This window comes from Saimiri boliviensis, chromosome 8, assembly GCF_048565385.1.
Source record: "Saimiri boliviensis isolate mSaiBol1 chromosome 8, mSaiBol1.pri, whole genome shotgun sequence".
NCBI lineage: Eukaryota > Metazoa > Chordata > Mammalia > Primates > Cebidae > Saimiri > Saimiri boliviensis.
This window is the reverse complement of record NC_133456.1, coordinates 42,255,307-42,281,770: the sequence shown is the minus strand read 5'-3', so window position 1 is coordinate 42,281,770 and position 26,464 is coordinate 42,255,307. Positions and strand designations below refer to the sequence as shown.

Here is a 26,464-nt window from a genome sequence, read left to right as displayed (position 1 = left end):
GTAGTTCACAACTTTGACTGCACACTGAGGTCCCTAGCAAGTTGTAAAAACGAATACTGATGCCTAAAATTCACCCACAGAAATCTGGCTTATCTGGCTTCGGTTAGACCTAAGCTTCAGGACTGTAAAAGCTCCCAGTGATTCTGGTGAGCAGTCAAGTTTGCAAACTACTGTCTAGAGAATAGTAACCAGATTTGGTAAATTCATTTTGAAATCAGGAAGATGGAAAGAACAAAGTATGACTTCACCTGAAAATAGGCAAAAAGGTAGAGAAATCCAAAAAGCAATCTTTTCCAAATTTAAAATTCTATCCTAGTTCAGTCCCATCTGCAAATAACCAGATATAAAAGAATGAAACAAAACCCAGTTTTGTTAGACTACAGCGGTTATGATAATGATATTAACCTCTTTTATGGAAGCTTATAATACAATTTTGAGCTGTTCATATTTCACTGATTTATTAAACAATGTTTACTGGGCATTTGCTATATGTAAGCCCTGATGCTAGATAATGTAATAAGACGATAAACAAACAAGGCAAAAATCCCTGGCATCAAGAAATTATAATATCTGAGAGTAAACAAAATACAGGGGAAAAAAAAACAGTATGTCAGTAAAACAACTGCGTACGAGACACAGAATCAAGTGTCACAAAAATGTGAAGTAGGGACTTCTGGACTGCCTGACTGGGGAAGGATTAAAAAAAAGAAACAACATTCAATCTGAGCCTTGAAGGATGACAAGAGTTTTTGTAAGCAAATATGGAAGCACAAGATTTTCCATAGCAATGAACAACATGACTTGAAGCCACAGGCATTGAAGAATACAAGCTATGGTCAAAGAAGAGGTTATAACCCAGACGGACTGTACTACGATGCCGGGGAGTGAGTGATAAACTGAGAAAAGTGGGTGATTTCTGGTTGTAAAAGGCATCTAATGCCCCTATAATTTATTAAAGAATGGAGAAATGCTAAAGGAGCTGTAAGCAGAGAAATGGCATAATTAGAGTCATGCTTTCGAATGCCTAATTTTTGAAATGTGCAAGACAGACAAGAGTAGGAAGAGTTTAAAAGTACAGAGAGTGAACTCATTGCAGAATGCCAAAGTGTGAGATGCTGAAGCTCCAAACTGGTAATGAGGAAGGGAAAAGAGAGACTGAGAAACATGACTAGGATGTTTCCAGTCTGAGAAGTAGAGAAAAGAATACTCTAAATATGAATAGAAATGCCAATAGGAAGACATCACTGGGGAAAGAAGATGATGGGCTTTTAGCCATGCAGAGTTTAGGATACTAGAAAATATACAGGTGAGGGTCGATAATGTGGAGTTGGAACTCAAGAAAGAGGCAAAAGCTAAGCTGCCCCTTTGGGTTTAGGCGCCCTTCCTCCTTCCAACCTCTTCTCCATCTGTCCAGCTCCTTCAATTCCTTCCTAATTAACTGGGAGAAATTTCCCAAAGCTTAATATATTAAGAACCCTTAGAATTAAAGAAAAATTCAACACCTCCATTTTTAAAGTGAGCTAGAGGTAGAAGCATACTGAAAAAAACTTAGTATCCAGTAAGATGCTTAAGTTAATTATGGTACATTCATACCATGGAATACACTGTAGCCATCTAAAAAGGTATTACAGAAAAAACAAAAGACACATACAATTTGGTTAAAAAAACTATTATAAAACAACATGTATATGATCATATATTTTTATTTTAAAAAGTTCTATTCCATATTCAACTAGAAAATTCCATTAAAAATATGTCCTTTGGTATTCACAGTGATTGTCCCTGAGTAGGCAGGATTCACAGAACAAATTATTATCCATTACTATGTGGCAGGCACATTTTATAACCGGGACATATAGCAATGAACACACTATATGAGGTCCCCGTTCTTACAAAGCGTACATCTGGCAGAGATTGAGGGGTGGAGGCTAGGACATTCAGTAAAAACTAGCAGTATAAATAACATGAGGAAAAATATTTAGGGTAGGGGGATAGTGGTGGAGGTAACTAAAGAAGGCTTTTCTAATAAGGTAACATCTGAGAAGTTACTTTAATAAGTGAGGGAGTAAGGCATGAGGACAGGCGAAAAGTTCCAGGCAGGAGGAGCTAATGAAAACAGTCCTGCAATAGGAGGGCTTACATGCTCCAAAAACAACCAAGAGCCAGGACATACCCATGGAGGGGAACCAGAGAAGAGAAAATGGCAGATTTCACTACCAACGGTAGGGATTAGAGAGAGAGAGAGAAGTATCGGTTGGTGCAAACGTAATTGTGGTTTCTGCCATTAAAAGTAATGACAATGGGCCGGGCGCGGTGGCTCAAGCCTGCAATCCCAGCACTTTGGGAGGCCGAGGCGGGTGGATCACAAGGTCAAGAGATCGAGACCATGCTGGTCAACATGGTGAAACCCCGTCTCTACTAAAAATACAAACAAGCAAACAAAAAAATTAGCTGGGCATGGTGGCACGTGCTTGTAATCCCAGCTACTCAGGAGGCTGAGGCAGGAGAATTGCCTGAACTCAGGAGGTGGAGGTTGCGGTGAGCCGAGATCGCGCCATTGCACTCCAGCCTGGGTAACAAGAGCGAAACTCCATCTCAAAAAAAAAAAAAAAAAAAGTAATGACAAAAGCTGCAATTACGTTTGCACCAATCTATTATCATAAAGGTTAAGGAAACTGTGACAGGGACGTGGGGTTTTATTTGGAGTAAGGGAGCCATTGTTGAGTTTAGAGCAGAGGCAGGACATGGCAGGACAAGGGCTGAGTGACACTGTGAAAGGACTGACACTGGTTTCTGGGTGCAGAGCTATCCATCTATCCATCATAGCAAGGGTGCAGGCAGGGAGATCAAGAAAAAGGCTGTGGCAATAATCTGGTAGAAATGTTGGTTCAGGCTAGGTGGTGGCAGTGGACGTGACCATGGCGATAAGTCGTGAGCTTTTGGATATATTTGAAAGGTAGAGACGATGAAAAAGAGAGGAATCCAAGATGATTCTGAGATTTGAGTCAGGGCAACTGGGAGAACCTAGTTGGCATTTATGAAGACCAAGTAACGAAGAGCTGGTAGTAAAGGCAGGGTGGGATGAAGAGTTCGGTTGTATTTATGTTGAGTTTGAGATGGTCACCAAAGAAATGAGTATAGAAAGGGAAGAGAAAAGATTCAAGAGTTGTGCCCAGAGCAGCCCTAGAGCAGTTAGCAGTAGGGAAGATGTGGAAGCTCCATCTAAGAATGTGAGAAAGAGTAAAAAGGGACAGCTAATGAGATCATGTATTTTATTTGCTCATCTGTGTTTTCTGATTTATTAATAAGTATGCCTTGTTTTGTAATAAAAATAATTCTTTAAGAACAACCTTTATTTTAAAACATGGAAAAAGCAAACAGGGTGGCAAAAGTAAAATTAGATGCCATAAAAGCATGTATGAATATGTTACTATGTAAGATGTTTATAAGATCTTCATTTCACATTCCCTCCCTTCATTCACATCTGTGCTGTGTCTTCTCTGAGGGAATTTCTGACCATCCAATCTACAACAACCCCTGTATCCTATTATTCTTTATTTTTTTTAACTCTGCTTTACTTTCTTTTTGTATGGAACTTCTTATATATTTGTGTATTTATTGTCTAACTCCCACACTAGTCAAGACAGGGACAATATCTTGTTCACAGATGTATCCCTAGCATCAAGAATAGTCCCCGGCACAGACTAGCCTCAAAAATAATTTGTTGCACAACAGGCCGGGCATGGTGGTTCACGCCTGTAATCCCAGCACTTTGGGAGGCCAAGGTGGATGGATCACTTAAGATCAGAAGTTTGAGACCAGCCTGGCCAATATGGTGAAACCCGATCTCTACTAAAAATGTAAAAATTAGCTCAGCATAGTGGTGCACCTATAATCCCAGCTACTTGTGAGGCTGAGGCACAAGAACCACTGAACCTGGAAAGTAGAGGTTGCAGTGACCCCTGTACTCCAGCCTAAGCCACAGAGCAAGACTCTGTCTAAAATATATATATATATATTTGTTGAGCAACAAAAAAACAAATAACCCAATTTTTTAAATGGGCAAAGGACTTAAATAGACATTTCTCAAAAGATATACAAATGGCCAATAAGCACATAAAAAGATGTTCAACATCACCAACCACTAGGGAAATGCAAATTAAAACCACAAAGAGATACTACTTTATACCCATAAAGATGGCCATTATAAAAAACAAAACCAAAAAAACATCTCGGTGATTGCTGGCAAGATGGCCAAATAGGAACAGCTCCAGTGCACAGCCCCCAGCAAGAGCAACACAGAAAGAAGGTGGGTGATCTCTGCATTTCCAACTGAGTGGCATCTGGAATGCCAGTGAGACAGAACTGTTCACTCCCCTAAAAAAGGGGGCTGATGCTAGGGAGCCAAGTGATTTGGCACAGCAGGTCCCACCCCCACGAAGACCAGCAAGCTAAGATCCACTGGCTTGAAATTCTCACAGCCACCACAGCAGTCTGAGCTCAAACTGGGACTTTTGAGCTTGGTGAAGGGAGGGTTGTCCACCATTTCTGAGACTCGAATAGGTGATTTTAATCTCACCTGTGTAAACCATTTCTGAGACTCGAGTAGGTGATTTTAATCTCACCTGTGTAAACAAAGTCACTGGGAAGTTTACACAGCAACTGGGTGGAGCCCACATCAGCTCAGCAAGGCCTCTGCAGGCAGACTGTGTCACTAGACTCCCTCCTTACTGGGCAGGGCATCTCTGAAAAAAGGCAGCAGCCTGTCAGGGAATTATAAATAAAGCCCCCACCTTCCTGGGACAGAGCACCTGCAACAAGGGGCGGTTATGGGTACTGCTTCAGCAGACTTAAACATCCTTGCCTGGCAGCTCTGAAGAGAACAGCAGATTTCCCAGCACAGTATTGAAGCTCTGATAAGGAACAGACTGCTTCCTCAAGTGGCTCCCTGAACCCCATGTATCCTGACTGGGAGATACCTCCCAGCAGAGGCCAACAGACGCCTCATACAGGAAAGCTCTGGCTGGCATTTGGCAGGTACCCTTCTGGGATGAAGCTACCAGAGGAAGGAACAGGCAGCAATCTTTGCTGTTCTGCAGCTACTGCTGGTGAGTCCTAGGCAAGCAGGATCTGGAGTGGACCTCTAGCAAACTCCAGCAGACCTGCAGCAGAGGAACCTGACTGTTAGAAGGAAAACTAACAAATAGAAGGAAATAGTTTCAACATCAACAAAGGATGTCCACTCAGAGACCCCATCCAAAAGTCAACAACTTCAAAGACCAAGGGTAGATAAATCCACAAAGATGGAAAGAAGTCAGCACAAAAAGGCTGAAAATTCCAAAACGCAGAACACATCTTCTCCTCCAAGGAATCACAACTCCTCACCAGCAAGGGAACAAAACTGGATGGAGAATGAGTTTGACAAATTGACAGAAGTAGGCTTCAGAAGGTGAGTAATAACAGACTTCTCTGAGCTAAAGGAGCATGTTCTAAACCAATGCAAGGAAACTAAGAACCTTGAAAAAAGTTTAGACGAAATGCTAACTAAAATAACCAGCATAGAGAAGAACATAAATGACTGGATGGAGCTGAAAAACATAGCACAAGAACTTTGTAAAGCATACAAATTTCAATAGCCGAAATGATCAGGTGGAAGAAAGAATATCAGAGATTGAAGATCAGCTCAATAAAATAAAGTGAGAAGATAAGATTAGAGGAAAAAGAGTGAAAAGATATGAACAAAGCCTCCAAGAAATATGGGATTATGAGAAAAAAAAAAAAATCAACCTTTCATCAGTGTACCTGAAAGTGAAGGGGAGAATAAAATCAAGTTGGAAAACACTCTTCAGAACATTATCCAGGAGAACTTAATCCTCCTCAACCTAGCAAGACAGGCCAACATTCAAATTCAGGAAATACAGAGAATACCACAAAGATATTCCTCAAGAAGAGCAACCCCAAGACACATAATTGTCAGATTCACCAGAGTTGAAACAAAGGAAAAAAACACTACCGACAAAGGGAAGCCCATCAGACTCACAGCAGATCTCTCAGCAGAAACCCTACAAGCCAGAAGAGAGTGGGGGCCAATATTCAACATCCTTAAAGAAAGTAATTTTTACCCCAGAATTTCATATCTAGCCAAACTAAGCTTCATAAGTGAAGCAGAAATATAATCTTCTATGGACAAGCAACTGCTGAGAGATTTTTGTCACCACCAGGCCTGCCTTACAAGAGCTCCTGAAGGAAGCACTAAACATGAAAAGGAACAACCAGTACCAGCCACTCCAAAAACATACCAAATTGTAAAGACCATCAATGCTATGAAGAAACTGCATCAATTAACAGACAAAACAATCAGCTAACATCATAATGTCATGTTAAAGTTCACACATTACAATACTAACTTTAAAGGTAAATGGGCTAAATGTCCCAATTTAAAAGACACAGACTGGCAAACTGGATAAAGAGTCAAGACCCATTGGTGTGCTGTGTTCAGGAGACCCATGTCATGTTCAAAGACATATGTAGGCTCAAAATAAAGGGATGGAGGAATATTTGCCAAGCAAACAGAAAGCAAAAAAAAAGCAGGGGTTGCAATTGTAGTCTCTAATAAAACAGACTTTAAACCAACAAAGATCAAAAGAGACAAAGAAGGGCATTATATAATGGTAAAGGGATCTATGCAACAAGAAGAGCTAACTATCCTAAATATATATGCTCCCAATACAGGAGCACCCAGATACGTAAAGCAAGCTCTTCAAGACCTATAAAGAGACTTAGACTCCCACACAATAATAGTGGGAAACTGTAACACCCCACTGTCAATATTAGACAGAGCAACAAGACAAAAAATTAACAGGATATCCAGGACTTGAACTCAGATCTGGACCAAGTGGACCTGATAGTCATCTATAGAACTCTCCACCCCAAATCCACAGAATATATGTTCTTCTCAGCACCACATTGCAATTATTCTAAAATTGACCACATAATTGGAAGTAAAACACTTCTCAGTGAATGCAAAAGAGCAAAAATCGTAACAGTCTCTCAGACCACAGTACAATCAAATTAGAACTCAGGATTAAGAAACTCACTCAAAACTGCACAACTACATGGAAACTGAACAACCTGTTCCTGAGTGACCACTAAATAAATAATGAAATGAAGGCAGAAATAAAGATTTTTTCAAAACTAATGAGAATGAATACACAATGTACCAGAATATCTGGGACACATTTAAAGCAGTGAGTAGACAGAAATTTATAGCACCATATGCCCACAAGAGAAAGGAGGAAAGATCTAAAATCGACACCCTAATGTCACGATTAAAAGAACTAGAAGAGCAAGAACAAACAAATTGAAAAGGTAGCAGAAGACAAGAAATAACTAAGATCAAAGCAGAACTCAAGGAAACAGAGACACAAAAAACCCTTCAAAAAATCAATGAATTCAGGAGCTGGTTTTTTTAAAAGATCAACAAAACAGATACACTGCTAGCCAGACTAATAAAGAAGAAAAGAGAAAAGGATCAAATAGATACAATAAAAAATGATGAAGGGGATATCACCAGCTATCCCACAGAAATACAAACTACCATCAAAGAATACTATAAACAACTCTATGCAAATAAACCAGATAATCTAGAAGAAATAGATAAATTTCCGGACACTTACACCCTCCAAAGAGTAAACCAGGAAGAAGTCAAATCCCTGAATATACGAATAACAAGGTCTGAAATTGAGGCAGCAATTAATAGCCTACCAACCAAAACAAGTCCAGGACCAGATGGGTCACAGCCGAATTCTACCAGAGGTACAAAGAGGAGCTGGTACCATTTGAAACTATTCCAAACAATTAAAAGAGAGGGAATCCTCCCTAGCTCATTTTATGAGACCAAAAACGTCGTGATACCAAAACCTGGCAGAGATGCAACAAAAAAAGAAAATTTCAGGCCAATATCCATGATGAACATCAATATGAAAATCCTCAATAAAATACTGGCAAACTGAATTCAGCAGCATATCAAAAAGCTTATCAATCACAACCAAGTTGGCTTCATCCCTGGGATGCAAGGCTGGTTCAACATACACAAATCAATAAATATAATACATCACATAAACAGAACCAATGACAAAAACCAAATGATTATCTCAATAGATGCAGAGAAGGCCTTCGAAAAAATTCAGCAGCTCTTTATGCTAAAATCTCTCAATAAACTAGGTGTCAATGGAACATATCTCAAAATAATAAGAGCTATTTATGACAAACACACAACCAATATCATACTAAATGAGCAAAAACTGGAAGCATTGCCTTTGAAAATCAGCACAAGACAAGGATGCCCTCTCTCACCACTCCTATTCAGCATAGTATTGAAAGTTCTGGCCAGGGCAATCAGGCAAGAAAAAGAAGTAAAGGGTATTCAAATAGGAAAAGAGGAAGTCAAATTGTCTCTATTTGCAGATGATATGATTGTATATTTAGAAGACCCCATTGTCTCAGCCCAAAATCTCCTTAAGCTAATAAGCAACTTCAGCAAAGTCTTAGAATACAAAATCAATCTGCAAAAATCACAAGTATTCCTATACATCAATAACAGACAAACAGAGAGCCAAATCATGAGTGAACTCCCATTCACAATTGCTACAAAGAGAATAAAATACCTAAGAATACAACTAACAGGGGATGTGAAGGACCTCTTCAAGGAGAACTACAAACCACTGCTCAAGGAAATAAGAGAGGACACAAACAGATAGAAAAATATTCCATGCTCATCGTTAGGAAGAATCAGTATCTTGAAAATGGCCATACTGCCCAAAAGTAATCAATGCTATCCCCATCAAGCTACTATTGACTTTCTTCACAGAACTGGAAAAAATACACCTTACATTTCATATGGAACCAAAAAACAGGCAGCATAGCAAAGACAATCCAAAGCAAAACAAAACAAAACAAAAACTGGTAGCATCACACTACCTTACTTCAAACTATGATATACTACAAGGCTACCGTAATCAAAACAGCATGGTACTGGTACCAAAACAGAGATATATAGACCACTGGAACAGAACAGAGGCCTCATAAATAATGCCACACATCTACAACCATCTGATCTTTAACAAACCTGACAAAAACAAGCAATGGGAAAAGGATTCCCTATTTAACAAATGGTGTTGGGAAAACTGGCTAGCCATAAGCAGAAAGCTGAAACTGGATCCTTTCCTTACACATTATACAAAAATTAATTCAAGATTGATTAAAGATTTAAATGTAAGATCTAACATTACAAAAACGCTAGAAGAAAACCTAGGCAATACCATTTGGGACATAAGCATGGGCAAAGATTTCCTGACTAAAGCACCAAAAGTAACGGCAACAAAAGCCAAAATTGACAAATGGGATCTAATTAAAGTAAAGAGCTTCTGCACTGCAAAAGAAACCACCATTAGAGTGAACTGGCAACCAATATACAGGGAAAATTTTTTGCAAACTACTTATCTGACAAAGGGCTAATAGTCAGAATATACAAGGAACTTAAACAAATATACAAGAAAAAAACAACTCCATCAAAAAGTGGATGAAGGATATAAACAGACACTTCCCAAAAGAAGACATTTATGCAGCCAACAAACATATGAAAAAAAGTTCATCATCACTGGTCATTAGAGAAATGCATATCAAAACCACAAAGAGATATCATCTCATGCCAGTTAGAATGTGATCATTAAAAAATCAGGAGACAACAGATGCTGGAGAGGATGTGGAGAAATAGGAACACTTTTACACCACTGGTGGGAGTGTAAATTAGTTCAACCATTGTGGAAGACAGTGTGGTGACTCCTCAAGGATCTAGAAATAGAAATACCATCTGACCCAGCAATCCCATTACTGGGTATATACCTAAAGGATTATAAATAATTATATTATAAAGACATATGCACACGTATGTTTATTGCAGCACTGTTCACAGTAGCTTGGAATGCCAACCCAAATGCCCATCAATGATAGACTGGATAAAGAAAATGTGGCACATATACACAATGGAATACGATGCAGCCATAAAAAGAGAATGAATTCATGTTGTTTGCAGGGACATAGGTGAAACTGGAAACCATCATTCTCAGCAGTCTGACACAAGAACAGAAAACCAAACACCGCATGTTCTCACCCATAAGTGGGCATTGAACAATAAGAACACACAGACATAGGGAGGGGAACATCACACACTGGGGTCTGGGGGGTGGGAGGCTAGGGGAGGAATAGCAGAGGGTGGGGGGATTGGGGAGGGATAGCATTAGGAGAAATACTAATGTAGATGACGGGGCGATGGAGGCAGCAAACCACCACCATGGCACCTGTATACCTATGTAACAAACCTGCATGATCTGCACATGTACCCCAGAACTTAAAGTATAATAAATAAATTTTTAAAAATAGCAAAGACTTGGAACCAAATGCCAATCAAGGATAGGCTGGATAAAGAAAATCTGGCACATACACACCACAGAATACTATGCAGCCATAAAAAAGGATGCGTTCATGTCCTTTGCAGGGACATGGATGAAGCTGGAAACCATCATCCTCAGCAAACTGACACAAGAACAGAAAACCAAACACCATATGTTCTCACTCATAAGTGGGTGTTGAACAATGAGAACACATGGACACAGGAAGGGGAACATCACACACCAGGGCCTGTTGGAAGGTGAGGGGCTAGGGGAGGGATAACAGAGGGGTGGGGGGGCCAGTGGGGGATAGCATTAGGAAAAATACCTAATGTAGATGACAAGGTGATGGATGAAGCAAACCACCATGGCATGTGTTTACCTATGAAACAAACCTGCATGATCTGCCCATGTACCCTAGAACTTAATGGATAATAATAATTAAAAAAACGAAACAGAAAACAACAAATGTTGTCATAGATATGAAGACATTGGAAACTTTGTGCATTGCTGGTGAAAATAGAAAGAGATACAGCCACTGTGGAAAACAATATGATGGTTCCTAAAAAATAGAATTACCATTTATTCTAGCAATTCCACTTCTATGTATATACACAAATGAATTGAAAGCAGAGACTCAAACAGATACTAATTTACCAACATTCATAGCACCATTACTCACAATAGCCAAAGAATAGAAGCAATCAAGTGTCCACAGATTGATGAAAAGATAAGCATGTTATATGCATACACTGGAATATTATTTAGCCTTAAAAAAGAATGAAATTCTGTTACAACATTGATGAACCTTGAAGATCTTATGCTAAGTAAAATAAGCCAGTTACAAAAGGTCAAATATTACATGATTATACTTATATAAGGTGCCTAGAGTCAGAAAGTAAAATAGTGGTTACCAGGAGTACAGGAAAGGGATAATGGCGAGTTTGGGTTTAGTGAGTATATAGTTTATTCAGGCTGACATGATGAAAAAGTTCTGGCAATGGAAAACATTGCTAATTACACAACAATGTGAATGTTCTTCATGTCACTGAGCTGTACACATAAACATGGCTAAAATTGGAAATTGTATGTTATGTATATTTTACACATTAAAAATATAAAATTAAGATTATTTGCTGAAAGAATTGAATGAATGTGTTTTCTCTTTTTGTTACAGTTGTAAGGAATTTTAATATTAAACGTAATAACTGCTTTCTTCTTTTCATAATTGTGGGGATTTCTTTTAAGGATCATTCTAGACAGATCCTTCATTGCAAGGTGCCTCACATCTTTCTGGTAAGCAGATAACAATATAGATTTGTTAAATGAGAAGGAAAAACAAGGGGAAATAAAGCCTCCTGGTCTCACCCCTGTGAGTTAGTTACTTACTGCTGAAATTCCAAGGGCCTTAGTTCATATTTCCATTATGTCACTTAATATGCTTTATCATAATTTGCTTGTTTTTTTTAATTTTTATTTTTTATTTTTAGAGATTGAATCTCACTCTGTCACCAAGGCTGGAGTGCAGTGATGCAATCTAGGCTCACTGCAACCCCCGCCTCCCTGGTTCCAGCAATTCTCACGGCCTCCTGAGTAGATAGGATTATAGGTGTGCACCACCACACCTGGCTAATTTTTTGTATTTTTAGTAGAGACAGGGTTTTGCTATATTGGCCAGGCTGGTCTTGAACTCCTGGCCTCAAGTGATCCATCTGCCTTGGCCTCCCAAAGTGCTGGGATTACAAGTGTGAGCCACAAGGTCCAGCCATAATTTGTTCCTTTCTCTCATTTTTCTCAATAATCTATGTGCTAATGGCGGACTATGTCTTAATCAATTATCTTTCACCCAAGTTTAGCAAATTGACTCTATCATCAATAATTATTGAGGAGTGCTTCTCATTCTGTGATAGAATGATTCTACATTAGAATGGTAGTTAGGAGGCGGAGGTTGCGGTGAGCCAAGATCGCGCCATTGCACTCCAGCCTGGCTAACAAGAGCAAAACTCCATCTCCAAAAAAAAAAAAAAAAAAAAAGAATGGTAGTTGACAGAACCATTTTTGAAGAACAGCAATCAAAGGAGACACTATTGATTAATTTTCAAGTAAGAGGTGAGGTTAAATGCAAGGAAAAGGGGAGCAGGCCTGGGGCCAGGGATTTGAAGTATATGCCATGCCTTCAAAGTAATTCTTACTTTCTGTGCCATCTGCTTGCAGTTGCTCTTCTCCAGGTTTCTGTTTAAATTTCATGTTTCCAAAGTGCATGATGGCCCCAGTGAGTTTATAGCATCCATACTTCTCATCAGGAAGAAAGCCCAAGATGTCCATGGCTTGCTGTAAAAAGGGAAACAGATGGCCCTGTCTTCATTTGCCTAATGGCTGCAGTGTGCACCTCACCCCCACTGTGTTACACCTCAGGCTGTGGGCTGAAGGGAAGGAGACAGACAGCTTTGTTCAAAGCAATGCAAATCAGCCCTGCTGGCACTTGGTCACCCACAGATTGCTCATTCCTTTAAAAGAGAATTAGGAAGGCACAAGACTAGGCTTGTTTAGTTCCCAGTAGTTTTATAACTCTCCTTCAATGCCCTGCCCCTCTCTTGTTCCTTCCCACAACAGATCACTTACTGGCTATATGAGGTCAATTATTTTGCCTTTCGTGGTTATGGCAGAAAGCACCATATCTGCTGGGTTGCTTATTTCTGTGGTCCCACATGTTCTTCTGACTTTATTCCAGAGCAGACACATTTCAAAGACTGGTGAAAGGAGATGTTTAAGAAAAGCCACCTCCCCATAAAACTGCAGCCTAAGAATCCGCTGCACAAGATGTGCATTCTCATACTCTTCAGGAGGGAAGAAATTGGTACCATCTTTCTGAGGTTAAGTTAGAATGTGTACCAAGAGACTATAAAAAATTCATAATCCTTAGTATTTTCACATCTAGGAATTTAGCATAAGGGGAATCTAGTATACAGAAAAAGTCTTTAGCTACAAAGATATTCACCTCAGTGGGGGTGATAAAACAAACCAAAAAACTTGAGTCTAACACTAGGAGAATAGCTCAATAAACAACAGGACCTATGGGAGTCTTGAGTTTCCACTTAAATGTTTTCAAAGAGTTCCTAATGATACTTGAAACGCTTAAACGATTAAACTGAGAAAGCAAATTCTATATGCCAAATGTATATGCAGCATAATTGCAGTCTTCGATAAGAAAACAAAAAACACTAACATGACCATACAAAAGCAGCTGCAAATAGATACAAACAGAATAAAGACTATAAAGATATACATAAAATAAAAGAGATGTTTGCCATTGAGTTAAAATATCTTTCTTCTTTTTTATAACTTCCAAGTTACTATATTGGCAATGTGGAGTTTTCTCATAAATAAGCAAACTTTGGACAGAAGGAGCCCTACACCCCTAGCGGAAGCAAAGTCGTTTCTCCGGATCCCCAAAGAACAGAACTGTAAAATGCTGTCTTTCATTTCTCATTGCCATTACCAGATTTTGCTTTGACAATTAACAAGCCTTACTTCTGTGGCCAGCAATTCTTCAGCATCATCCAGGCTCTCCACAGCAACTACTCCACAGGAGCAAAAGTGAAAGTCTGAGGGGTCTGCAGACACCAGGAGCATGTCTACAGCGGGAAAACCATTCATTAAACAGCTTAAAGAAATCCTCAAGGCCTTAGAAAATAATTGAACAATATTCACAGTTTACTCTTACAGCTTATATCGTACTTGTAAACAAACCAAAATAAAATCCGTATTTTAGACCCAAACGTCTACAGTCAATGTTTGCCCTCTATTAACTTGTCAGTCATGTATTAATGCCTCCCAAGAGACGACAGGCTGGCAAAATCCAAAAGCAGATTCAATTGCAGCAGTTTCAATTGGTGCAAAAAAAATAAAAACAAACAAACAAAAACAAAACCAGATAATGTGTGTTGGGAAAACTTTGAAAACAGGAATTTGGCCTAGATTTATGACTAAGGGCTGGAGGACAAAAGTATTTTGTAAAATTACAAGTAGAACGGACCTGAGCTTCGAAAGCTAGGAAGCAGCCAGACGCTGGGGTCAGCGCTCAGGGATCATTAGCAGGGCAACCCTGTCACATCACATCCTTGCTATTACGGAGCTGAGTCTGTCTTTCAAGGGATCCATAAATCAGCTGCTGTGTTCAGTGCGGCACCCTGATATGTCTAAGAGTCCTGACATGATTCACTTAGTCAGGAAACATAATGCAGGCTGAAGCAGAGGCAGGCTGTCAGCCGCACATCATCAACTGACTTGGCAGAATCACATTAACCTCTCACTGCTCAACACTTGCTCCCAATGAAGTTTTTTTGAGCTGATCTTATTTTTCTATTTATTGCTTAGTGAAGTGAAAATTGGTTATCTTGAACCCCATATTTCAGAAATGAAGAAATTGGGCTACACAAATGTTCATAGTAGCTTTGTCAGAAAACAAGTCAAATGTCCATCTGCAGTTGAATGGGTTAACAAACTGTTGTATATCCATGCAGTGGATTGCTATTCAGCAAACGAAGGAATGAACTATGAATACATGCTGGAAATGGAAGAATTTTTAAATAATTATGCTGGGTGAAACAAGTCCGACAAGAAGAATGTGTACTTTACGATTTTGTCTTTAAACATCCTAGAAAATGCAAACTAACCTATGGTGACAGGAAGCATATGAGCGGTTGCTTAGAGAATGAGGCTGGGAGAGGAGGGCTCTGAGTGAGAAGGGGCAGGGTAGAGGTCTTATAAAAGATTCAAGGACACTTTGGAAAGTACACATGCATTATCTTGATTGTGGTGATGGTTTCATACACATGCATATATATGTTAACATTTATCTGTTACATACTTAAAATATGTGCAGTGTACTTTAGGTGATAAGTACTTCAATAAATTTGTTTTATAAAACTTTAAAAATAAAAGAAAATGGCCTAGCTTAAATCAAGCAGAAGGTGAATATACGTATTTCAATTAAAATCTCCTTTAAAATTTTTAAAGTACTTGTTTTTTAAATCATTTTTATTTTTTAAATCGATAATGTAAAATTGTATATATTTATGGGGTACAGTATGATCTTTTGAAATATGTATACATTGTGGAACAGCTTATTCCAGCTAAGTAATGTATCCATCACTTCATATACTTTTTGGTGGGGGGGGGTGAGAATATTTAAAATCTACTCTGTTGGCCATTTCAAGTATATAATATATTGTTATTAACCATAATCACTATGCTGTACAGTAGCTCTTCTGAATTTATTCAACTTTTTTAGATTCTACATGAGTGAGATCACGTAGTATTTGTCTTTCTGTCCCTGCCTTATTTAACTTAGCCTAACGACCTTCAGGTCCATCCATGTTGCCATACTTGACAAAAGTCACAAGATTTTCTTTCCTTCCTTTCTTTTTGTTTCTTTCTTTTTTTCTCTTTCTTCTTTTTTCTTTTGTTGTTTTTCTGAGACAGGGTCTTACTCTGTCACCCAGGCTAATGTGCAGTGGCATGATCACAGCTCACTGAAGCCTCAATTTCCCAGGCTCAACTGATCCTCCCACCTTAGCCTCCCTAGTAGCTGAGACTACAGGTGCATACCACCATGCTCAACTCATTTTTTAATTTTTTGGAGAAATGGGGTCTTGGCCAGGCGCAGCAGCTCACTCCTGTAATCCCAGCACTTTGGGAGGCCAAGGTGGGTGGATCACCTGAGGTCAGGAGTTCAAGACCAGCCTGGCCATCATGGTGAAACCCCATCAAAAAAAAAAAAAAAAAGAAAGAAAGAAAGAAAGAAAGAAACGGAGTCTTGCCATGTTGCCCAGGCTGATCTTGAACTCCTGGGCTCAAAGTAATCCTCCCTCCTGGTCCTCCCTAAATGCTGGGATTACAGTCATGAGCTACCATACCCAGCCAAGATTTCCCTTTTTTTTTTTTTAAGGCATGGTAGTATTCTATTGTGTGTATATACCACATTTACTTTACCCATTCATCCTTCATGGACACACAGGTTGTTTCCCTACATTGGCAAATGTGAATAATGCTACAATGAACATGGAAGTACAGATATCTCTTCAGGATACTGAGTTCAGTTTTTTTTGGATGTAGTGAGATGACTGGATCATATGGTAGCTCTATTTGTAATTTTTGAGGAACCTTCATACCATTTTTCATAATGGCTTTAATAATTTACAGTTGGCTCAAAGGTGAACAACAGCTCCCTTTTCTCCATATCCTTGCCAACATTTGTTACCTCTTGACTTCTGATAGTAGCCATTCTAGCAGATGTAAGACAGTACCTCACTGTGGTTTTTGTTTTGCATTTCCCTGATGATTATTGATATTGAGTCCTGTTAGCCATTTGCATGTCTTCTTTTGAAAAATGTCTGTCAGGTCCTTTAACCATTTTTTAATCTGGTTTTTTTCTTGCTATAATTGAGTTCTATATATATTTTAGATATTAACCCCTTATTGGATGTACAGTTTGCAAATATCTTTTCCCATTCATTCAGTAGATTCTCTCTTGATGATGCATGATTGTTGTATACTTTATGAAGTGAATACTCAGAGTATGAGGCCAAATGTCAAGGATTCCAAGATGGAAGGACCACTATGTCACTTACCATCACTCCTGGAATTTATACACTAGTTGAATAGCAATAATAGCTACAATATAAATAAAAAGAAAAAGTTAAAAAAAAAAAGAGGAGAAAAGGGAAGATATATGTAGGACCAGGCTATATAGATGGCAGTGAGAACTAAGGATTTTGAAAGAGCCTTGTCCAAAAGAATTGAAGAAGTGAGTCTTAGCTATGTCTGAAACAAGGGTCAGATGTAATTGAGAGCAAAGGGGTGAAGGGGTGCTCATGGCCATGCAGAGGTCAAATAGGGGCTGGCTCTGAGGTAACATGTCACCTCGTTCCTTGGTTCCTTCAGAGCGTGGCCAACCTCTCTGCTGTGATTTCTATACCCAATTCTTTCATCGTATGGACAAATCCTCTTATTTCGGGATATTTGGACATCATCCTCGTATTGCTAAGATAAGCCTTCTTGTATTAAGCCTCAAGGTACTCTGAAGCTCTTCTTTGTCAAACACGGATGGTAAGAATTCCAGATCATCTTTTAAAATGTCCCTCAAAAGAACAATGGGTGCTGAAACAGGTAGACCAACAATACCCAATTTGGACCACCAGATGTCAGGCTTTGCACGGTAATCAATCTCAGCAACCCCCAAAGATTGAAGATAAATGAATTCAGGATAAACATGAATTTTCCATAGCAGACCAAAGGCATCAGATGCTTCTACTAGTAAACAGAGAGGCTCTGAAAATTATCTTGCAGTCTCTGCTAGTACCCACATTAGATCTTATGTGTCAATTGCCCTATACGAGGCAGAAACACATGCCAAGAGTGTTAGATTTGATAGGGCTAATCAATGGAAGACCAAAAAAAGTCCCGTTCCAGGTTGAGGTGGAGAGAAGGTGGGAAGGAGAATACACACTGCTTACACCAATTACGTCTATGGCGAAAATGACTGTCTAGTTTGCAGAGCTTTCCCCATTTGGGTAAGGGTACATTAAAGACCAAGTAGTCAAAACACTGCTAAATTTATACCATACTTAATCTAAGCATAATGGACTGGAATAATTGTTCCCATCAGTTTGCTAGCCTGGATCTGTAATCTTATCCTACGTCCACTTCTGTGGTAGCATTGTTATCTTCAAAGACTTTCCTCAAATGTAATACCTTGGAAATCTAATCAATGTGTCATTCTTCATTTCCAGTGACTTCCTATGCCACTTTAAACTCTCTGCCATGGTCTGCAATGTGCTGCATGATCTGGTCCCTGCCTACTTTACCCATTGTTACCCTCTCTACTCTACCACCCACAGTGGCCATTTTGCTATTCCAAGAATAAATCAAATGCATTCCTGACTCGGGACCTTTGCACTCACTGTTCCCTCCTCCTGCGATTTTATTCCTGAAAATCTTTGCCTGCTTGCTCCCTTACTCATTGAGGTTTCTGTGAAAATGCTGTCTTTTAGGAGAAACTCCCTGACAATTTCATCTGCAATAGAACTATCCACAACCCTACCAAACTCCTTTTCTTCCTATCCCCTCACAGTATTTTATTTTTCTTTATAGATGTGCTGTATAACCTACAAAGAAATTACATCACATATTTTTTTCTTTTTTGAGACAGAGTCTTACTCTGTTGCCCAGGCTAGAGTGCAGTGTTACATTCTCGGCTCACTGCAACCTCCGCCTCCCGGGTTCAAGTGATTCTCCTGCCTCAGGCTCCTGAGTAGCCAGGATTACAGACACCTGCTGCCATGCCTGGCTAAGTTTTATAGTTTTAGTAGATACTGGGTTTTACCGTGTTGGCCAAGCTGGTCTCAAACTCCTGACCTCAAGCAATCTACCTGCCTCAGTCTTCCAAAGTGCTGGGATTACAGCCATGAGCCACCATGCCCAGCCTAGATCATATATTCTTTGTTTGTTTGTTGCCTGTCTTCCATGCGAGACCGTAAGCTCACAAGCGCAGAGGTCTATCTTGTTCACCACTATACTGCCCATGATTAAAAAGCAATGCCTGGTTGATGTACACATAGCAGCTCCATAATAAGTATTTGTTGAATAAATATGTGAAATGTATGCCCTTATCCCACAATTATTTGTTTCATTTTCTGTTTATGGCACTATCATCCTCTTAATCAAATTCCAAAACTTGTGGATATTTTTGACTCATCACTCTTCCTCATTCCTATATTCAATCACTACCAAGACCTGTCTATCCGTCCATGCATCTATCCCTTCCCCCGACCCTTCCATTCCCAGACACAATCTTAGATCGCTGACTTGTCATCTCATCCTGGGACATTTGCAATCCCTTCCATCCAAACCTCTGCCTCCACACCATCCTGCCCATCACACCAGCTTCATCATCCCAAACCCTGCCCTCAGTAAATCATGACCTTCTATTGCCTCACCCCCACAACACAGTGACACACTGGCTCTACCAACCCCGAGTCCAGATACCGTCAGAATACAATCTCCATATTCCTCTATGCGAACCATTTCCGTCAGTCGAGCTGCTCTCTCCGTTCCCTGCTCCTGCTTTCCCTTTCCTGACGTTGTGTACACTCTTCCTCCTACCAGAAGTAGCCTCCACTCTTCACTCTGTCTGACTGAATCCCCTTCCCATTCTTCATATCCCACCCTAAATTCCCCTTCTTTATAAAACTCCCTGAGCCAGACACGGTGGTTCACACCTGTAATCCCAGCACTTTGGGAGGCCAAGGTGGGAGGATTTCTTGAGGCCAGGAGTTTGAGACCAGCCTGGCCAACATAGTGAAACTCCATCTCTATTAAAAGAAAAAGAAAAAAAGAGAGAAAACTCACATTGACCACCACACACTATGATACTAGCTTCCTCCCCTGGCCTCTTGTCTATACCACCCATGTAGCTCTAACGAAGGCCTTCAATTAATGCTTTTACACACGTACATATACACACACTCACTTACTCACTCACCTTTGCTGGGCATCATACCCTCTTTCAAACACTCTTCTTCCTTTTGCTACCAAATGTCAAAATAAGTGTTGCCATTTACTGTCTGTTCATGTAAAATTACAGAACACTAGTTCTATAATTGGTTCAATTCCCTAAGTTTTAAGGATGGATATTCTGAGGTCTACAGAGGCTAAGAAACTTACTGAATAACACTTCTTCATTTCCCAAATATGATTTCTTTCCCTGGTTTTGGAATAACCCTAAGCTCCAGAATCTTACACTTACCACAGAGCTCTTTTTGTCCAGATAGAATCTGATAGAATATGTGATAGTTCCTCTCTCCAGGCTGCTGGAAAATCACCCTGGACTTTTCAAGCAAATCTGGATGATGAGAAATGAATAAAGATTCATACTTAGATGTTCTTGCAAACCACAGAAGAAAAGTAATCAAGCTGAGTGCAGTGGCTCACAACTGTAATCCCAGCATTTTGGGAGGCCAAGGCAGGAGGATCACTTGAGGCCAGGGATTTGAAACCAGCATTTATAACATAGTGAGACCCCATTTCTACAAAGAAAATTTTTAAAAATTAGCTGGGCATGGTGGCACATGCCTGTAGCCCCAGCTACTTGAGAGGCTGAGGTAGAAGATTGCTTGAGCCCAGAAGTTTGAGGCTGCAGTGAGCCATGATCATGCCACTGCACTCCAGCCTGAACAACAGCGAGACCCTTGAAAGAAAGAGAGAAGGAAGGGAGGGAAGGAGGAAGGGAGGGAGGGAGGGAGGAAGGAAGGAAGGAAAGAATAAAAGTAATCAGATAGTTCAATGACTACTTACAGATATTAATGTCCACAGATGACAGCATTCCTCTGGCACCAAAGTGCATCCTGATGAATTTGCCCTGGTGTGAACACAGAATACAGTCTCCTATTCAAACTTTCCAAATACTTGCAATGGCTTCATTGTATGTAACTCTCAAAACGACTACTTCCCCAAAAGAAAAAATAAAGAAAGAAAAATGTAATGTGTGTTTGAGATGAGATAGCACCAGCTAATCTCTGAAGGAAGCCAGAATAAGTATACACTATTCTGGCTTCTAGCCCCAGATCTGCTGGTTGCTACCTGCGTGTTTTTGTGGGCACTGTGAATTGTGAAATGTCTCTGGGTCTCACTGTTCTGATCTAAAGATGAGAAAAATATTTCCTCAGCATATTTATTTATTCATTCAACAAATATTCATTGAGTATCTACTAAGATCCAGGAAACCTTCTAGGCACTGGAGATACCACACAAGAAAAACAGACATGAATCTTATAGTCTAATGGGTAAGCAGCTAATAGCTCTGACATAAAACTCACAAGAAAAGCCAGTGTCCTGGAACTTACAAAGTCAGAGAAAAGGGGGCATAAAATGGAGTCGAAGAGGTAGACAAAACTCCATGTCATGTAAGCCACGTAGAACACAGGAAAGAGTAGGGTTTTATTTTATGTGTGCTTGGGAGACATTGTAAGGTTTTAAGCAGAGGAATGATGTGATCTAATTTATGTTTCAAAACACACCTTGGCATAAATAATAGATGAACACCCTTTCTTCCTTATCACTGAAAACCTGGAAGGCAGGCTCTAGAGGGGCAGAAATGCCATCCAGAGGTGCCAGGGCCCATGTCAGAATGTCAGATGCAGTTGAGAAGGTGGCACCATCTGATGGCAGCTAGAGCCTGTGGGATGAGGATGCTGGAACAGGGAGGAAGGCAGCCTGGTGGCGGGGGACCGTGCCAGAAAGGCATCACGGCAGGACAGCAGCCTGGCAAGGGGAGGTGAGTGGCTCTGTACAGAGGGATCCAACTAGTATGTTAAAATACGTAGGACAGTAGGAGTCACACACACAAACACACATGAATACAAATGTGCAGGTACATATATATGTGTGCACATGCACATATACAGAGGTATATGTATACATACCTATTCAGTATTAATTGGAAATTTTAGCCCAGATTTCTTGATTGTTTTTGAACTCCTTTCTCTTTTTCCTTCTCTCTTCTTTCTTTCCTTCTATTTATCTATCTTTAGTTTATTTTCCTCCTCTACTTCTTTCCTTCCATCTTTCCAACTTTTGTCTCCTTTCTGTTCTCTTTCCATTGCTTTCTTTTCCTCCTTATCTTTTGTTTAAGGCAAGTTCCACCTCTGTTGCCCAGGCCAGAGTGCAGCTGTATGATCATAGCTCATTGCAGCCTCAAACACCTCGGTTCAAGCCATCCGCCCGCCTCAGCCACTCAAGTAACTGGGACAACAGGTGTACACCACCACTCCAGGCTATTTTTTTATTTTTAGTAAACACAGAGTCTCACTGTGTTATCCCGACTGATCTTAGACTTCTGGGCTCAAGTGATCCACTCACTTCGGCCTCCCAAAGTGCTAGGGTTACAGGCCTGAGCCAATACACCTGGTTACTTTTCTTTCTACCTGATGTTTGTCCCTTTCTCCCTTTTGTTTTTCCTTGTCTTTCTTTCTTCTTATCTTTTTTAAAATTTTATTTTTCCATCCCTCTATTCTTTCCTTTTTCCTGCCTTGCATTTTTCCCAGCTTTCTATCTTTCAGATTTCAGCAGAAAGTCCTTTGGCATTCTAACAAATCCCAAATCTAGCAGTTGTTTTATGAACTAGTGTTAGCACCTGCTATGACCAGCCAGACACTGTAAGCACATCTAAATGTGGACAGAGCAGCTCTAAGGCTTTGGATGGAAACTAGCGAAATCAGCATGAGGCTATTATTTAATTATGCCCAGAGACTCACACAGGATGCCTTCTGCAAATTTTCTTGTAAATTATACAGTGGCTCCCTGCCACTCATTCTTGGCATAATATGGATTTGTTAAACTAGGTTTAGAAATCCAAATTCTTCCTCCATCATGGGACTTCAAGTTAGCAAAAGCTACTTAAAAATACTTTCTCCATACCCCCCAGAAAAAGCTTCCAGTGAAAAATATGCAGGGACAAGGAGGCCACAGCCAAAAGTACAAACCGTTAATTATAGTAAGCGAATTAGGAAGTGCCTACTAAATTGACTTGTTATAAAGAGTTTAGGAAATTATGAAGGAGAAAGTATTTCAAATACGTAAAATGTAATAAAATATAAAGCATTATTATAATTTTTTTGGTGAGCTTCTCTAATGGGAGTGGAATTTGAAACTATTAAGATAAATGCTTTTTTCTTGGAATTGACCAAATAGGAACTCTTCAGATGCATATTTATTTATAAAATTTTAATTGTCTTAATGACATAGATGGTAATTATTTTTGAGAAATAACATTACAGACTTTAATCAAAGACCTTCCATGGTGTCCTAGAATGTTTTTCATACCTATGTGCTTAGATATGAGTTTTACCATTGCTTACAAATGAAAGACTTTGAGATTATGGCAAATCATGTTACTTACAAAACGAGAAGAGTTGTCATTTCTCAGGGTTTTTGCATTTCCAAATGCTTCCAAGATAGGATTCGCTTGCATGATCTGATCTTCTAACGGCCCCTGAGATACATGCAAGAGAAGTACAGCTGCTGAAGCTATTAGCAGAATTCTGTAATATGGCAAGCCCTCCATCCCCAGGTCAAACCTCATTCTTGCTTTCATAACCAACGGCCAAAAGCTGCTTCCAAATTTGGTTATATTATCTTGGAATGAGGAATCAGAAAAACAGATGGATGAGAGAGGCTGACAGCACACAATACCCCTATGAATATGTGGGAGCTCATTTATTTGCAATGCTTCTTTTTTGGGTGGCATTGGCCTGAGTGGGAAAAGAAAATGGTCACCAAATAAAAAAAGAAAAATGTACCAGACCTTATTTCCAGACAAACGTTATATCATCTATTCTGCCCATTATTAATCTTCCATCTGATCTTCACACCTGGAAATTTATCCTAGGATGGTACAACAGACTCTTGGTATTATGAAGCTATACTTTTGCTTGCTTCTTTTCCTAAGCAATATGGAGGTTCACACCATGTAGTGACTTTTAATAGTAATGATCTTGAATTTGAATCATGGGTGCTCAGGCTGATGGGCCCAAACAGATCGTCTATGTATCTACCATATCTACATGGTTTTGTTGTTTTCTTCAGCCTCAAAGACCCAATTAATGGGGGTAATTTTATAGTACACAGTGTTCAATAATTTATGGATTTATAAATATTATATCCCTTCTCAGTAATATGAGTTTATTGTCCTTCAAATAAGTTAGAGAACATTGTATATATGGGCAGAGATTTCCATAGAAGTGTTATGTATTATGTATTGCATTATATATTATCATGAAACTCAATGGCTAGGCCAAACCATTTAATGCACACCCAAAAAAAACCCACAAAAAATCTAAAATGCTTGTAAACACAAAGTTTTACCTAGTGAATAAAAGAGTTAAATGATATCCAATGAATTCAATAATCGAATTCAGGAATGTGATGGTTAGAAAAGAAACTTCTATAGTTTAAAAATTGGGCCGGATGGCTATTGTTTTTTTGTTTTGTTTTGTTTTGTTTTGTTTTGTTTGACATGGAGTCTTGCTCTGTAGCCCAGGCTGGACTGCAGTAGTGCAATCTTGGCCCACTGCAACCTCCACCTCCTGGGTCCCAGTTCAAGCAATCTCCTTCCTCAGCCGAGTAGCTGGGATTACAGAAACGTACCACCATGCTCAGCTAATTTTTGTATTTTTAGTAGAGACGGAGTTTCACCATGTTGGCCGGGCTGGTGTTGAACTCCTGACCTCATGATCCACCCGCTTTGGCCTCTCAAAGTGCTGGGATTACAGGCGTGAGCCACCGTGCCTGGCTCAGATGGCTATTTTAATATATTTCTTACTTTGCAAAAACAGCTGACAACATCCAGTATCAAATTGAAAAAGGAAAATAATCATGCCAGACATTTTTCTGTAAAAATGAGAGGTCTAACAGCGTAATAACTCATTGATTTTGAGTTCTATTCAGCATTATCTAATTTTATTTTGCATACCAATGTTTATGGTCTTAGTTATTCTCAAGTTATTACGACGTTCATTAACATGTTAATGGAGCTAAACAAAGTAAGCTAAGCTAAAATCAACAAGGATTTTTTTTTTTTTAAATAGGGAAGGCAAAGCTTTTCTGGACATTGTATGTGATTAACATTGAGGGTATGTCCATTAGGCATTTAGAATTTGATCCAGGCATTAGGTATGAATGAAGCAAACTTTTATTGGTCCATCTGTGTGGGAACCTGATATCTCAAAGTAACTAAAGGGATTCAGAAATATCCAAGCCACGGATGACCCTAGCCTTCAGGTAAGATGGTTTGAATGCTGAGGACATAACTTACAGGTCCAACAAACAAAGATCAGACCAGAAATGCCCTTTTAAGCAGATGTGAGATTAATTATGTAATTCATGTTTTCATGTTGTTGTTTGAAGCACTTGATAATCCTCTCAAGGAGCAAAGGAAAGATTTAAAAATGTACTTGTCTATAATTTGCAAATTGTCCTGCAGTGCCTGTTGCCTCCCTACTTCCCAAAGGTAGTCAGGACAGAGCCTCCATGCTCCCATGGATAGGGTCACCTTATCTTTTCTGCCAAGATACATAAACACTTACCGACTTTTTCCTGGGTTCACTCACGGCAGCTATGGTGACAAAATACTGGATAATACATTTGCTGTTCACAGTCTTTCCAGCACCAGATTCTCCTCTGTGATTTGAAATTCAGTGACACAGTTTACTGGTTCTGATTATCAATGCAATGAAAATTGCCATGGCAAGCAGGGAAGCTTTACATAAAAGTAGAGCTGCAGATGGAACTTGAGGATATATTGACATTTACTTGGTTGGGAGAAGGGCAAGGGCATTTCAGGCTAGAAAAATAGCCTGAGCAAAAATCTGGAGATAGGAATATCACAACTTTTTGTAAATATTAGGTAGCCTGTTTCTTGTGGTCCCAATAACAAAAAGCAGGACAGCACCTCCCCTAACTAGTCAAGTCTCCTCACTATCAGCTGTTCAAGAGATTTTCATGTGTAAAGGCTACCACATGGCCAAGTCCAACCCTCTTCTCAGAAGAAGGCTACCAATCACTTCACCAGGCAGTTGGGCTTCGGGCTTTACCTTACTCTTGACAATCAGCAAACTTCGTAATGTGGGAAGAGCACAGTGGTGAATTTATAGCCTCTTCAATGTAAGCACCATAGCATCAAGGCCTGCCTGCCTTTAGCTATACAAAACTCCAGAAAATAGTTCTGTTTTGTTTTTTTGGACGGAGTCTCTCTCAGCCACCCAGGCTGGAGTGCAGTGGCACAATCTTGGCTCACTGCAACTTCCGCCTCCTGGGCTCAAGACATTCTCCTGCCTCAACCTCCCAAGTAGGTGGGATTACAGGCACCCACCATCATATCCAGGTAAGTTTTGTATTTTTAGAAGAGTCAGGGTTTCACCATGTTGGCCAGGCTGGTCTTGAACTCCTGACCTCAGGCA

General features: G+C 39.7%; 1 protein-coding gene across 1 annotated transcript in view; it reads right to left on the bottom strand.

The window, feature by feature from the left end:
- MYH15 (myosin heavy chain 15) overlaps positions 1 to 26,464 on the bottom strand; it is a 150,872-nt gene that overhangs the window by 108,547 nt on the left and 15,861 nt on the right. Inside the window, exons 6-11 of the mRNA XM_074404414.1 lie at positions 25,586 to 25,685; positions 23,407 to 23,499; positions 20,805 to 20,868; positions 20,257 to 20,352; positions 13,980 to 14,083; positions 12,641 to 12,779 (exon numbers count right to left, since the gene is read on the bottom strand). Coding sequence (XP_074260515.1) covers positions 12,641 to 12,779; positions 13,980 to 14,083; positions 20,257 to 20,352; positions 20,805 to 20,868; positions 23,407 to 23,499; positions 25,586 to 25,685 — 596 coding nt within the window. The remainder of the gene's footprint in view (positions 1 to 12,640; positions 12,780 to 13,979; positions 14,084 to 20,256; positions 20,353 to 20,804; positions 20,869 to 23,406; positions 23,500 to 25,585; positions 25,686 to 26,464) is intronic.